We start from the raw sequence: 15464 nt of genomic DNA, 5'->3' as shown, positions 1-15464 counted from the left end.
AAAGCGCTATACTATAGTTATTATTAACTGGCACTTTGTCTTAACAGAATCAATGAAGCATGAACACATTTGTTGAGAAAGATAAAATTAATGTGAGCAGTCTGACTATGCTCTGGAGTACATTACAACACTGTTGGGGAAAGATTGACTCACACATCATCCATAAACTAATTAAATCAGTCCCAAATGGAGTTGAGGCAGGTGTCAAGGCAAAAGGGGGTCAACATTTATTATTGATTATACATAAAGACAGATTTGACTTTTCCTATTAAAATAAGTGTTGTTATATATCCTTAGGAGTTCATGGAAATCCCTTTGAAAGTGTTTTTGGTTTCATGTTACAATTATTTATTTTGTTATAATGTCTGGATTAATAAATTTCCGACTGGACTCATACTTTTGCACCCAACTGTATATTTACGAATTAATATTTTTCAGTCTTGTTCATTTCAGTTTGAAGCCAACTACTATGTAGCCAACTTCCTGGAGCATCATAGATTTCAGAAGTTACAAACCAGGAGAGAAAAACTACACGCAACACACTCCTTTGCAGATAACTGAAATTTGAAGGTGAACATTGTTGAAGAAAACTACCAGAGTAACAACTGACACATTACAACAAGAACAAAGGCAAATCACTTTGTCGCGTCGTATTAATATAAATCATTTGTTCACAATAACCAACCTTCCACAATAACAACACTTTCGATTCTGTCCAAAATTCAGCAAATCTCCAGGTTTGGCGAAGGTAGTGCATAACCGATCCGAGGTAAAGCTAAAATTCACAATCCATTTGTTTCAACATGCATCAAAAGTTTATAAACAGTGTATACAGGATGTTACAAGTCTGTCAATAGAAAAACAGAAAAACTTTTCACCACACACCACACCATCCAAAAACGATCCAGTAAATGTGAGACAAAGCAGCAACCTCAAATAAAGAAACAAAAAATTAATAATAAATGAACAACTTGACCAAAAAACTATGTACTCAAGCAAACATCCTAGAGACATTAATACAGTTCAATGAATCGAGTCATTCCTTCTTAGCTGCAGTAGAGTCCGATGCTGAAGCAGATGTTTCAAGGAACAAGGTCAATTTCAGGAAAACAAAAAAACAAAAAAAACAAGTCTCCCCACCCCCTCCTCCCTAAGATCCACGGGATGCCAATCCATAGGGTATGTCCGTGCTCTATCCTCTCAATGCTGAGCATCAAGCGAGGAAGCAGCATGTACAGTTTTAAACGTTTTTGGTATGGCTCGGACAGGATCAACGGTCATGCCCTAATAAGAATGCCTCTTCTTTATCTATTGTGTCCTCTTTGACCAAGGCTCTTCCCTCAGACCAGTCTGGAGCATTTTCGTTTGGATCATCAAAGTCAAGCCCAATATCATCGATATTTTCATCATTTTTTTTGCTTACTGGAGCTTGTGTCGATTTGCCACCTTTCATGTCAATCCCTATTAGTTCCGAGTCCAAAATGCCACTGGTATTGTTTCCCGGACCGGCCACTGCTGCCTGCAAGCTGGATGCTGCTGCAGTTTTACTTTGCTCCTCCACAACGGTGGTGTTCTTGAAGAGTGAGGTATTTCCTTCTACCTTAGATTCAGGCGAGAGAACAAGGTTTTCTGAATATTTGTGGGAAACGGAAATTTCTTTGGGTGTGGCTTTTTCACATGGTGCTGACATTTTCACACAAGATGCGGTTTTTGGTGCGACCAAAACGTCCTCAACAGTATTTGCTGCTACACCTTTCACATCCTTTTGAGACAGCGTAGTGCCCTTGCCTTCACTACTGGCAGCTGTGTCTCCTTTGATCAATGGAGTAAAATGTTCTTGCTTAACTTTGCCCTCCTTCACCTTCTGCTTGTTGACTGACCAATCAATATCCGCACCAGGGTCTTTATCAAAGTCCAGTCCAATAGGGTCTTTGTTCTTTTCCAGAAGAACCACTGGAGGAGGTTTTGGTTTTGTTGAGACCCCCATCAAATCGGAATTATCAATTCCGGATGAGCCCACTGCTGATTTGCTTGTTGGTGCACACTTATTGTCAGGTACGGTTGATTTTGCTGCCACCACAGGTTCCTGAACTACCTTTTCCACTGCATTTTTGCGTCCTTTCTCAGATGCATCTTTTTCTGCAGGTTTGCCTTTCTTTTTACCATCTATGGATTCATCATCTTTCACAAGTGGAGTAAAATGTTCTTTCTTAACTTTGTCCTCCTCCACCTTCCTCTTGTTCACTGACCAATCAATATCCGCACCAGGGTCTTTATCAAAGTCCAGTCCAATAGGGTCTTTGTTCTTTTCCAGAAGAACCACTGGAGTAGGTTTTGGTTTTGTTGAGGTCCCCATCAAATCTGAATTATCAATTCCGGATGAGCCCACTGCTGATTTGCTTTTTGGTGCACACCTATTGTCAGCTATGGTTGATTTTGCTGCTACCACGGGTTCCTGAACTACCTTTTCCACTGCATTTTTGTGTCCTTTCTCAGATGCATCTTTTTCTGCAGGTTTGCCTTTCTTTTTACCATCTACAGATTCATCACCTTCCACAAGTGGAGTAAAATATTCTTTCTTAACTTTGCCCTCCTTCACCTTCTGCTTGTTCACTGACCAATCAATATCCGCACCAGGGTCTTTATCAAAGTCCAGTCCAATAGGGTCTTTATTCTTTTCAGGCAGAACCACTGGAGTAGGTTTTGGTTTTGTTAAGATCCCCATCAAATCTGAATTATCAATTCCAGATGAGCCCACTGCTGATTTGCTTGTTGGTGCACACTTATTGTCAGGTACGGTTGATTTTGCTGCTACCGTGGGTTCCTGAGCATCTTTTTCCACTACATTTTTGCCTCCTTTCTCAGATGCATCCTTTCCTGCAAGTTTGCCTTTCTTTTTACCATCTACAGGGTCATCACCTTTCACAAGTGGAACAAAATCTGCTTTCTTAACTTTGCCTTCAACCACCTTCTCCTTACCGGCTGACCAATCAATATTCGCACCAGGGTCTTTATCAAAGTCCAGTCCAATAGGGTCTTTATTCTTTTCAGGCAGAACCACTGGAGTAGGTTTTGGTTTTGTTAAGATCCCCATCAAATCTGAATTATCAATTCCGGATGAGCCCACTGCTGATTTGCATGTTAGTGCACACTTATTGTCAAGTACGGTTGATTTTGCTGCTACCGTGGGTTCCTGAGCAACTTTTTCCACTACATTTTTGCCTCCTTTCTCAGATGCATCTTTTTCTGCAGGTTTGCCTTTCTTTTTACCATCTACGGGTTCATCACCTTTCACAAGTGGAATAAAATGTTCTTTCTTAACTTTGCCCTCCTTCACCTTCTGCTTGTTCCCTGACCAATCAATATCCGCACCAGGGTCTTTATCAAAGTCCAGTCCAATAGGGTCTTTGCTCTTTTCAGGCAGAACCACTGGAGTAGGTTTTTGTTTTGTTGAGATCCCTATCAAATCTGAATTATCAATTCCAGATGAGCCCACTGCTGATTTGCTTGTTGGTGCGCACTTATTGTCAGGTACGGTTGATTTTGCTGCTACCGTGGGTTCCTGAGCAACTTTTTCCACGACATTTTTGCCTCCTTTCTCAGATGCATCCTTTTCTGCAGGTTTGCCTTTCTTTTTACCATCTACGGGTTCATCACCTTTCACAAGTGGAACAAAATCTTCTTTCTTAACTTTGCCTTCAACCACCTTCTCCTTACCGGCTGACCAATCAATATTCGCACCACGGTCTTTATCAAAGTCCAGTCCAATAGGGTCTTTGCTCTTTTCAGGCAGAACCACTGGAGTCGGTTTTTGTTTTGTTGAGATCCCTATCAAATCTGAATTATCAATTCCAGATGAGCCCACTGCTGATTTGCTTGTTGGTGCACACTTATTGTCAGGTACGGTTGATTTTGCTGCTACCGTGGGTTCCTGAGCATCTTTTTCCACCACATTTTTGCCTCCTTTCTCAGATGCATCTTTTTCTGCAGGTTTGCCTTTCTTTTTACCATCTACGGGTTCATCACCTTTCACAAGTGGAATAAAATGTTCTTTCTTAACTTTGCCCTCCTTCACCTTCTGCTTGTTCACTGACCAATCAATATCCGCACCAGGGTCTTTATCAAAGTCCAGTCCAATAGGGTCTTTGCTCTTTTCAGGCAGAACCACTGGAGTAGGTTTTTGTTTTGTTGAGATCCCTATCAAATCTGAATTATCAATTCCAGATGAGCCCACTGCTGATTTGCTTGTTGGTGCACACTTATTGTCAGGTACGGTTGATTTTGCTGCTACCGTGGGTTCCTGAGCAACTTTTTCCACTACATTTTTGCCTCCTTTCTCAGATGCATCTTTTTCTGCAGGTTTGCCTTTCTTTTTACCATCTACGGGTTCATCACCTTTCACAAGTGGAATAAAATGTTCTTTCTTAACTTTGCCCTCCTTCACCTTCTGCTTGTTCACTGACCAATCAATATCCGCACCAGGGTCTTTATCAAAGTCCAGTCCAATAGGGTCTTTGCTCTTTTCAGGCAGAACCACTGGAGTCGGTTTTTGTTTTGTTGAGATCCCTATCAAATCTGAATTATCAATTCCAGATGAGCCCACTGCTGATTTGCTTGTTGGTGCACACTTATTGTCAGGTACGGTTGATTTTGCTGCTACCGTGGGTTCCTGAGCAACTTTTTCCACCACATTTTTGCCTCCTTTCTCAGATGCATCTTTTTCTGCAGGTTTGCCTTTCTTTTTACCATCTACGGGTTCATCACCTTTCACAAGTGGAATAAAATGTTCTTTCTTAACTTTGCCCTCCTTCACCTTCTGCTTGTTCACTGACCAATCAATATCCGCACCAGGGTCTTTATCAAAGTCCAGTCCAATAGGGTCTTTGCTCTTTTCAGGCAGAATCACTGGAGTAGGTTTTTGTTTTGTTGAGATCCCTATCAAATCTGAATTATCAATTCCAGATGAGCCCACTGCTGATTTGCTTGTTGGTGCACACTTATTGTCAGGTACGGTTGATTTTGCTGCTACCGTGGGTTCCTGAGCAACTTTTTCCACTACATTTTTGCCTCCTTTCTCAGATGCATCTTTTTCTGCAGGTTTGCCTTTCTTTTTACCATCTACGGGTTCATCACCTTTCACAAGTGGAACAAAATCTTCTTTCTTAACTTTGCCTTCAACCACCTTCTCCTTACCGGCTGACCAATCAATATTCGCACCAGGGTCTTTATCAAAGTCCAGTCCAATCGGGTCTTTGTTCTTTTCAGGCAGAACCACTGGAGTAGGTTTTGCTTTGGTTGAGATCCCCATCAAATCTGAATTATCAATTCCAGATGACCCTGCTGCTTTTGCAGGCTTACTGACAACTTTAGCTGTTTCAGGTTCAGTGCAAGTAACTGAATTAGAGCTAGGGCGCTCAGATGCTACTGCACGAGTGTTACCTGTGGCCTTCTCTTCATCTCCGGCAATTTTTGGTGTCTTCTTTGCTCGAGGAGATGCTTGTTTATTGGTTTTGCCAGATGGTTTTACATGAGTATCTTCACTGCCTTTACTCGAGCTCTTCTTTTGAGATGTGGTGTCGACCCTTTTTGCCTCCCGCTCCATTAATTTGGCAGGGTGAGTAGGTTGTTGTCCTGTAGACGCATCAACTGGGTGCGCTGCAGTCAGCCTATGTGCCGTTGCAACCTGGGATGCTTGTTTTTTATTGGTTCCTGTTGTTTCTGTGGCAGAAGCTGGTGCAGTGGTTGCCTGACCAAGCTGCTCTCCAGCTACTGGAATGTTGCTTTTCCTCTTGCTCATATCAGTTTCTCTGTGAGAAATGAAAATGAAAATTAGTAACAAATTCTTTCAGCTTTCAATTTTAGCAATGTTTTCTTATCTGGCATTGCTAGTAACAAAAGAAAACCCCACAAGTTGGAAATTAAACTGAGCAAAGCTCTAAACATCTGCCTTTTTATCCTGACGGATGACAGTGGGTTGGAATGGAGTGAATTATCAATTTCCTTTGTTAACACAAATCATGGTGGTGTGAGTTGTGGTGCTAGGCTGAGAATCTTACCCATAACCAAGCCAATTGCCCATCCTTCTGAGCCATACACAAGAACAACCTTGAGCACCTGGAGATACAAAGGAGTATAAGGAAATATAAGGAAAGCCTGACAACAAAAAGCCTTCCGGCTTATCAAATGTGTGACACTACCGCCATACAATTGAGCACTCCCCTATGCCAAAGATCATGTCATAGGGTTATATTATGAAGGTTGACTACCAAGAGAAAAAGTGCAAGCAGATGAACACAAATATAAAAAGAATATTAAATGATAAGCTCGTCAGAATCATTTATGCTACCAAAAGTGGTCACATGATCAAGGCAAGTAAACAAATGATCCAGCTAAATTATCATCATTAACATGTCGATCCCGTTGTCACTCACAAATATTGTTCAAAACGCAGTGTGCAAAAGGTAGAGTAGAACGAATTAATAAAAATCCATATTTACCCAAGTGTTAAGAAGAATATCCTCAAAGGAAGGTGAAGTAACATAGACCAGCAATAGATCAAGAAACCTGAGTAACCATTGTGTTTGACTTTCTGTCTTTGTTGTAAAATCTCTCTTGGTTAAATGTGATTGTGCATTTTCTCTAATGTGGTATTTGTACGTATGAGAACATGGACTTGTACAAGTACAAACTGTTTTTCTGAATCGTTTTCATCAATCATTATATTTCCTTAACTTAAATAGTGCCGACATCATAAAGTCAAACCACACAGTGCGTTTCTTTCCTTGAAATTGTTTCAACATGCAACTGACATATGACCACTCAAGTGCAGTGTATGGGAGAAGGGACATGTTTCATTAAGTAAATAGAGAGTTAATAGAACACATTGCCGTGCGTTGTCTTGAGAAACAAAGACATGGGTGGGGACTACAATCGGCAAATTTGATTGGTCGAGATGATGTAAAATGCCGGAATATTTTGTCCAAATACTGATAAACGGAAGGGTTTTAAAGTGCTAAAAAGGTGATTTATGTTCTACAGTGTTCAAGTATATAATTCAATAGAAATAAAATAAAGATTGTAAAGGTAGAAAAAAGAAAATCCAGAAGTTTACCACCGTTGATGCGGCATCTTTTACACCACCTTATTTAACACGTTGCATGAGTTCTTCATGCCTGGTGTTTGTCTCCGTTATAACGTCCTTAACAACAGTAAGTTTCCTAATGAAGGAAAAGGTTTGTGGTTTACACCGTGTGTTGCTCTTAAGAACGTGAGTGCTTCTATAAAGCACATACTATCAGAATGTGAATTCGTCGATAAAGTACGGAACATAACAATTATTACGTTTGTGGGGGTAGATGAAATACCTTAGTCGAGATAGAATCGTATAAATTAGCATGCTCCGAGTGACGCGAAGATGAAGAAACCATCTCAATGTATCTAAGTAGAGTCGAATGTCCGGTTAAGTGTTTATGTGTCTCCATATGAGGGGTGGAGCTATGCTAATTAGGTAGGGCTTAAGGATAACCCCCAGTGTGTAATTGCCACTGTGATCTTCCCTCAGTCTTTATTACAATGAAAAAGCCTGCCAAACAACAAATATCACAAATGGACTCATTCGCTCACCACGCCGCCATGGCTAACCAACACCCAGCCATTTGCCGATTGGCAAATCCATTTGCCGAAATCCCGCCTCACGACCGATGACGTCATCGGAACATTCCCGAAAGAGATTGGACTCCACTTACTGACGACTCATAACGTGGAGGCCACGCCCCGGCCTTCGTGATTGGTAGAGGTGCGAAGGGATGATTGAGTAGAGCTCGGTGATTGGAGAGAGTATGACATCAGCGTGGAAGATTCGAGAGCTGAAGGAAAAGAGAAGCTGTCACGCCCATCTTGCTTCTTCTGGTACTGGCTTTGATAGTGGACGGTCGTGTTTTATAATCGCTCTCCCTATGCCTTTGGCGGAGGCGGCTGCGCTTTGAGCGGTACGCGCTAGCGAGGCGAGTGGTAGGAGCCCAGTGGATCATGATGATCGGAGGAGGAGGGATTTTGGCAGCAGGTCGGTGGCTGCTTAGGGCGTGACTGCGCACCATCTTGTGCGCTTCCTGCGCGGTGACCCCCGTTCGACAAACACCAGGCTCTCAAGGGCCGTTTGGGGACACCAGGCTGAATTCCGGCCAATGCACCACACAAACCCATTTTTGTACACCGCTCCTTTCCTATGCCATCTCCAGGCATTGCAAATCGTCATTGCCGGGCACCGAAGGGGGCTCGGCAGTGACGTGCGCTGAAAGAGAGTACTCAGTTTTCACTCTGGTTGTTTGTTTGTTTTCATCTTTCTTGTTTGTTTGTCCGGGCGATATCTCAGCCATCCTTTGAGCTAGGAAGCTGAAATTTCGGCACAATAGTGAGCAAGTCCTTTGTCAAAAACGGTATTTTTTTTTTTTGATTAATCAATAAATTGAGGAGTTATTTAATTATTAGCGATTAATTAAGTACTTATACAAGTACAAATACATTCAAAGTACACCGCCCCATGCCAAATAATTGAATATGCTGCAGCGCGGCATTGCCGGGGCGCCTCCGGCGCCCGGCAATACCGCAGTGCAGCTCATTGAGGCTGCATTGGGAGTGAAAGGTGTACACTAATTGATTGATTAATTGTATAATTAAAATCAATAAAAGATTATCACAAAATATTTTCATAATCAATTGGCTAATCGCATAACTAAACCACTAGTGCTTCATCCGAAGATGTATCTTTTAGAAATTTAATTAAATAAGTCATTTATAAAAAATTAAATAATTAATTGATTACTCAATAAATAATTAATCGATTAATCAATAAATACTTAATAGATGAAATGATTAATCAATAAATCAAAAATATCCTTGATAGCCACATCACTTGGTCACTCATGTCCAAATATTAGCTTCCCAGCTCAAAAGGTGCCTGAGATATTGGCCAAATGAGAAAGAAAATAAATAAATGATTAATAATGAAAATAAATAAATAATAATCATAAAAAAATTAAATTATTAATCAATTTGGTCAGAGAACACATAAACTACCACTATTTCATCAGAATCTGTAACTTTAAAAAAAAAAATTTTTTTGTCATTAATCGAATAATTAAATAATTAATCGATTAATTGATTAATTAATAAATCAAAAATATCCTTTGCAGCCAAATCACCTGGTCATTGGCATGTCCAAATATCAGCTTCCTAACTCAAAAGGTGCCTGAGTTAATAATGGTCAGAAGAGAAATGAAATTTAATTAATTAAATAAGTACTTAATTAAACGCTAATAATTAAATAACTCCTCAATTAATTGATTATTCAAAAAACAAAAAATACCGTATTTGACAAAGGACTTGCTCACTACTGTGCCGAAATTTCAGCTTCCTAGCTCAAAGGATGGCTGAGATATCGTCCGGACAACCAAGAAAGAAAACAAACAAGCAAGAAAACAAACAAGAAACCAGAGTGAAAACTGAGTACTCTCTTTCAGCGTGCGTCACTGCCGAGCCCCCTTTGGTGCCCGGCAATGACGATTTGCAATGCCTGGAGATGGCATAGGAAAGGAGCGGTGTACAATAATTAATCAAATTTCCTTTCTCTTCTGACCATTAACTCAGGCACCTTTTGAGTTAGGAAGCTGATATTTGGACATGCCAATGACCAGGTGATTTGGCTGCAAAGGATATTTTTGATTTATTAATTAATCAATTAATCGATTAATTATTTAATTATTCGATTAATGACAAAAAAAATTTTTTTTTTAAAGTTACAGATTCTGATGAAATAGTGGTAGTTTATGTGTTCTCTGACCAAATTGATTAATCATTTAATTTTTTTATGATTATTATTTATTTATTTTCATTATTAATCATTTATTTATTTTCTTTCTCATTTGGCCAATATCTCAGGCACCTTTTGAGCTGGGAAGCTAATATTTGGACATGAGTGACCAAGTGATGTGGCTATCAAGGATATTTTTGATTTATTGATTAATCATTTCATCTATTAATTATTTATTGATTAATCGATTAATTATTTATTGAGTAATGAATTAATTATTTAATTTTTTATAAATGACTTATTTAATTAAATTTCTAAAAGATACATCTTCGGATGAAGCACTAGTGGTTTAGTTATGCGATTAGCCAATTGATTATGAAAATATTTTGTGATAATCTTTTATTGATTTTAATTATACAATTAATCAATCAATTAGTGTACACCTCTCCCTCCCAATGCAGCCTCAATGAGCTGCACTGCGGTATTGCCGGGCACCGGAGGCGCCCCGGCAATGCCACGCTGCAGCATATTTAATTATTTGGCATGGGGCAGTGTACTTTGAATGTATGTGTACTTGTTTTCTTTCTTGTCTTTTGTTTTTCTTCCCTTGTCGTGTCTCTGTGTCCATGTGGAGGGTCCCTCAGTTAGAATTTGGTTTCACCTCACCATTTATTTCGTTTTTATTACTCTTGCATTTACCTTCATTAAACCCATTATTTATTGCATTTCTGTGTTGTGCCTGTATATTTGTTTCTGTGTCTGTGGGGATCGGATAACCGCTGCGTATGTTTCCGATCATATAAGGCCTCGAACCTTCCCACGCGCGCGAAAGGATAATACTGCCAAGTTGGGTCTACACCTCGGAGTTAAGCTTGTTTCGGCCATTTGTCCTCTTGGGGTCTTAACCCCGGGGACACGACACTATTTATATAAAATATATATGATTGGAACGTGATTCTATGCAATAAAACCAAAATGTCATCGACAATGCATCGTCTGTCCATCACACAAATACAAACACGCCAACACACAAACACAAGTTCTGGCAAGGGGCTGCAATCTCCGATTGCTCTTTCTTATTTTTACTTGTAACTAAGTTTGTGTGGTTAAAACAAAAATGATGCATTCCTTCTCAAGGTATTCTCCAGCTTTGGGCACATAAAAGTAGAATCTTCTATGTGTAGCCAATTGAATGTAAATTTCAACAAGTCTGATGGCAGATCATCATTCTTAAGAGCATCATTCATCGCAACCTTATTTCCCCCAGCATGCTCTTTAATAACAAAGTCCTTGACAGGCAATCATCACGATAATGTGCAGCCGATCGACTAAATTTCAAGAAGTTTGATCGATTACAGTCATTTCATAACTGTACACAGTAATTTCATAATTATTCGCCATCTTACATTTTTCATCTCACTTGCCGCCATCTTGATTTTCACCACACACATTAAAGCAGGAGACACGTGATTATGGGTATTTGCTACCAACAATATTAAAATGGACAATTCCGACAATATAAAAAGTAAACATCTGTGACGTACATGTGAGAAAACATACCCATAACCAATAAACGATTTGATTTTCATTCATGTAATCCCATTTCCAACTAGAACAGCACTCGGTAGAGCGCAAACCTCCACCAGGCTGAACAGTTTATGTTTTGTATCCCACTGATAGGCCGAATCTAGATTCGGACCTGAAACAAAATCTAATCGACTTCTTCTTGTCACCTAACCAACTTGTCTACCAAGTTTAGTCATCACTCGTCCATAACTTTTTTAAATATCATGTTGTAGCGGCTGCCGCTGGGGTTTCACAATCGCCTTGCACCTATCAAGGACGCGGAGCGATCACCATGCCGGGCTCGTCCAGGACGCCCGGGCAGGCCCGCGCTCAACTTGCCAGGCCTCGGTCGGGACGCCCGGGCAGGCTCGCCCTCAACTTGCCAGGCCGCAGCCAGGACGCTGGGCCACGCCCCCTGGCGCCGGGCCTGGGCAAACCCCCTGGGATAATAGATATATATTGCTGACCGATAAACGGGTTTTCAGAGTGCCTGAGTGTTTGATTCGATTAAAGCAACTCAGATGAATTCCAGCTTTTTGTCGCGTCCATTCTTCCGATCGACGTGGGAGCCCCAGCTCCTTCATTGGTGACCTATCGACATGGACACGGCAGTCGCCCTTAAACTGCCTACCTTCTGGGAGGCTCACGCGGCGGTTTGGTTCACACAGGCGGAGTCCCTGTTCGCCCTGCGAGGCATCACGGCCGACGACACCCGCTTCCACCATGTGGTAGCTGCGCTCGGGTCGGCTACCGCGGCCCGCGCCCTGAGCCTCCTCGAGAGCCCGCCAGCCACTGACAAATACGGCGCGATTAAGAAGCTTCTCCTCGATGCTTTCGCCCTCCCATCGGCGGAACGCGCACGGCGCCTGCTCGAACTGCCTGAGCTCGGCGACACGCGCCCTTCCGAGCGAATGGACTACATGCTTTCACTGCTCGGCGAGCACTCTCCGGCATTCCTGTTCCGGGAGCTGTTCCTCCGTCAGCTGCCTAAACCGGTACGCCTCGCCCTGGCAAGCACGACGATCACAGATCCCCGGGCCCTTGCCAGAGAAGCCGACAAGATCTCCGCCGCAGGACAGCGCATCGCAGCAGCGACATGGGACCCACCGCCGTCCGACGCAACATCCATGGCGCCCGAGCACCCGGCACGGTCGACGGCCGAACTGCCGACGCAATTGGCGGCCGCTATACCGAGCCGACCACCTCCAGCACGACGATCTGGGCCTCCACCTGACCAAGCGTGGTGTTACTATCATGCCAGGTTCGGACAGAAGGCCCGGACATGCCGACCCCCGTGCACCTTCGGCAGGCCGGGAAACGGCCGGGCCGGCGTTCATTACCAGCCATGAGCGCCGGCCACACGGGCAACTTACTGTTCATCACGGATAAAGCGTCCGGACGGCGCTTCCTGTGCGACACCGCCGCCCAACTGAGCGTCATACCCGCCTCTGACCAGGACAGGCAATCCGCGGTTTGCGGCCCCTCCTTGGTTGTGGCCAACGGATCGACTATCCGCACCTTCGGCCCGCGCAACGTCACCCTCTGCTTCGGCGGCCAACGCTTTGCTTGGACGTTTGTAACCGCCAACGTGCCCATGGCTCTGCTAGGCGCCGACTTCCTCTGCGCACACGGACTGCTGGTGGACGTCCAACGGCGTCGTTTAATCAACGCTGAAACCTTCAGCTCCCTGGTATGCACATTGAGCAGCTCCGCGCCGACCGAGCTGGCATGCACCGTCCTGGCGGCGAACGAGTTTGCTCGCCTGCTCGCGGAGTTCCCGGCCCTCACGCGGCCGACGTTTTCGGCCGTCGCAGTACGGCATGGGATCGAGCACCACATACCAACCACGGGCCCGCCGGTCTACGCCAGGGCCCGCCGCCTCGACCCAGCCAAGCTCGCCGTAGCGAAGGCCGAATTCGACGCGTTGGAGCACCTCGGCATCGTGCGGCGCTCCGATAGCGCGTGGGCCTCGCCACTGCACATTGTGCCAAAGCCGGGGGGTGGATGGCGCCCGTGTGGCGACTACCGCCGTCTCAATGACGCTACCACCCCCGACAGGTACCCGATCCCGCATATCCAAGACTTCTCCGCCCGTCTGGCGGGACGGGTCATTTTTTCGAAAATTGATCTCATACGGGGATATCACCAGGTACCTGTCAGGGCGGCCGACGTCCCTAAAACGGCAGTCATCACGCCGTTCGGCTTATTCGAATTCTTGCGGATGCCGTTTGGTCTCAAGAACGCGGCTCAGGCGTTCCAGCGCTTGATGGACGGCGTGCTGCGTGACCTGCCGTTCCTTTTCGTTTACCTGGACGACATCCTCGTCGCCAGCACGTCCCGGGCCGAGCACCTCCTCCACCTCCGAACACTGTTCGGGCGCCTCAGCGAGCACGGCCTGATCGTCAACCCGGCCAAATGCCACTTCGGCACGACGGCCGTTGATTTTTTGGGCCACCACATCACCAAGAACGGGGCCGTGCCGCTGCCAACCAAGGTCGAGGCCATCACCACGTTCCCGCGTCCCCGCACCATAAAGGCCCTGCAGGAATTCCTGGGAATGGTGATTTTTTATCACCGCTTCGTGCCCCGCGCTGCTCAACTCATGCGGCCCCTCTACGAAGCCCTCCGGGGCAAGCCGGCCAAGCACGACATCGCCTGGTCCGCAGCAATGGATGCGGCCTTCCAACGCTCAAAGCGGGCCCTCGCCGACGCAACACTGGTCGCTCACCCGGTGCTCAACGCTCCCATCGCCCTCACCACGGATGCCTCCGACTACGCGGTGGGCGCCGTACATGAGCAATGGGTGAACGGGGTTTGGCAGCCACTCGCTTTTTTCAGCCGGCAGCTCCGGCCGAACGAGCTCAAATACAGCACGTTTGACCGGGAGCTCCTCGGTCTACACCTGGCCGTCCGCCATTTCCGCCACCTCCTGGAGGGCCGACCTTTCACGGCGTTCGTCGACCACAAGCCGTTGGTTTACGCCATGGCCAAGGTCACGGAGCCATGGTCGGCCCGCCAACAGCGCCACCTCTCCGCCGTGTCGGAGTTTACCACGGACATCCGGCACGTCGCCGGCAAAAACAACGCCGTGGCCGACTGTCTTTCCCGGGCCAGCGCGAACGCGGTCCACCTGGGCGTGGATTTTGCACTTATGGCGGCGGACCAAACCACCGACACCACGGTGCAAGCCCTCCGGGCGGCGGACACGGGCCTCCGCCTGGCCGACATCCCCTGCGCGGACACTGTCCTGCTCTGCGACGTCTCCCAAGGCCAGCCTCGCCCCATCGTGCCCGTCACCTGGCAACGCCGCATCTTCGCCTCCCTCCACGGCCTTTCCCACCCGGGCCGGAAAGCTTCCCAGAAGCTGGTGTCGGCGCGTTTCGTCTGGCACGGCCTTCGTCGGGACGTCCGCGATTGGACCAGCGCCTGCACGGCCTGCCAACGGGCCAAGGTCCACCGACACACCCAGGCCCCGCTGGCACCTTTCACCGTGCCCGAACGACGTTTCGACCACGTCAACGTGGATCTGGTGGGCCCCCTCCCCCCGTCACGGGGGTTCACACACCTGCTCACCGGACAGGACCACCAGGTGGCCGGAGGCCGTTCCCCTCGTCTCCACCACCACCGCCGACGTGGCGCAGGCTTTCATCGCCACCTGGGTCGCCCGCTTCGGCGCACCGGCGGACATCTCGTCAGACCGCGGACCACAGTTCACCTCCGAGCTGTGGGGCGCGGTCGCCCGCAACCTGGGGGTCAAGCTCCACCGTACTACGGCCTACCACCCCCAAGCAAACGGGTTGTGCGAGCGATTCCACCGCTCCATGAAGGCCGCGCTCATGGCCGGCCTTCAAGACGGCGGTTGGGCCGACCGGCTGCCGTGGGTCCTTTTGGGCCTTCGCACGGCCCCCAAGGAGGACCTCCAGGCATCCACCGCCGAGCTGGTCTATGGCCAGGTGCTACGCGTCCCGGGCGAATTCGTGCCCGACACTACCAGTCCCTGGTCCGCAGCTCACCAGCGCTCGGACCTCCAGGAGGCCGCCCGACGGTTTGCCCCCGTGCCAACATCCCACCACGGTGACCCCCAGTCCTA

The 15464-nt window shown here is 46.1% G+C and overlaps 1 protein-coding gene across 9 annotated transcripts in view; it reads right to left on the bottom strand.

The window, feature by feature from the left end:
• Window positions 1-204: 204 nt before the first annotated feature.
• The window catches only part of LOC137413066 (uncharacterized), a 39585-nt gene continuing 24325 nt past the window's right edge, over window positions 205-15464 (bottom strand). For 5 of the 9 annotated variants that reach the window (XM_068098471.2, XM_068098474.2, XM_068098477.2 and 2 more), the window contains 2 exons: window positions 6057-6114; window positions 205-5807 (listed from right to left, as the gene is read on the bottom strand). In XM_068098471.2, the coding sequence (XP_067954572.2) occupies window positions 1271-5807; window positions 6057-6079 (4560 nt within the window). In that variant the 5' untranslated portion in view covers window positions 6080-6114 and the 3' untranslated portion in view covers window positions 205-1270. The remainder of the gene's footprint in view (window positions 5808-6056; window positions 6115-15464) is intronic. The other 4 variants (XM_068098483.2, XM_068098491.2, XM_068098464.2 and 1 more) reach the window with 1 other exon arrangement.

This window comes from Myxine glutinosa, chromosome 1 (assembly GCF_964187855.1).
Source record: "Myxine glutinosa chromosome 1, kmMyxGlut1.1, whole genome shotgun sequence".
In the NCBI taxonomy this organism is placed as follows: domain Eukaryota; kingdom Metazoa; phylum Chordata; class Myxini; order Myxiniformes; family Myxinidae; genus Myxine; species Myxine glutinosa.
This window is presented reverse-complemented; position numbering and strand designations above follow the sequence as displayed.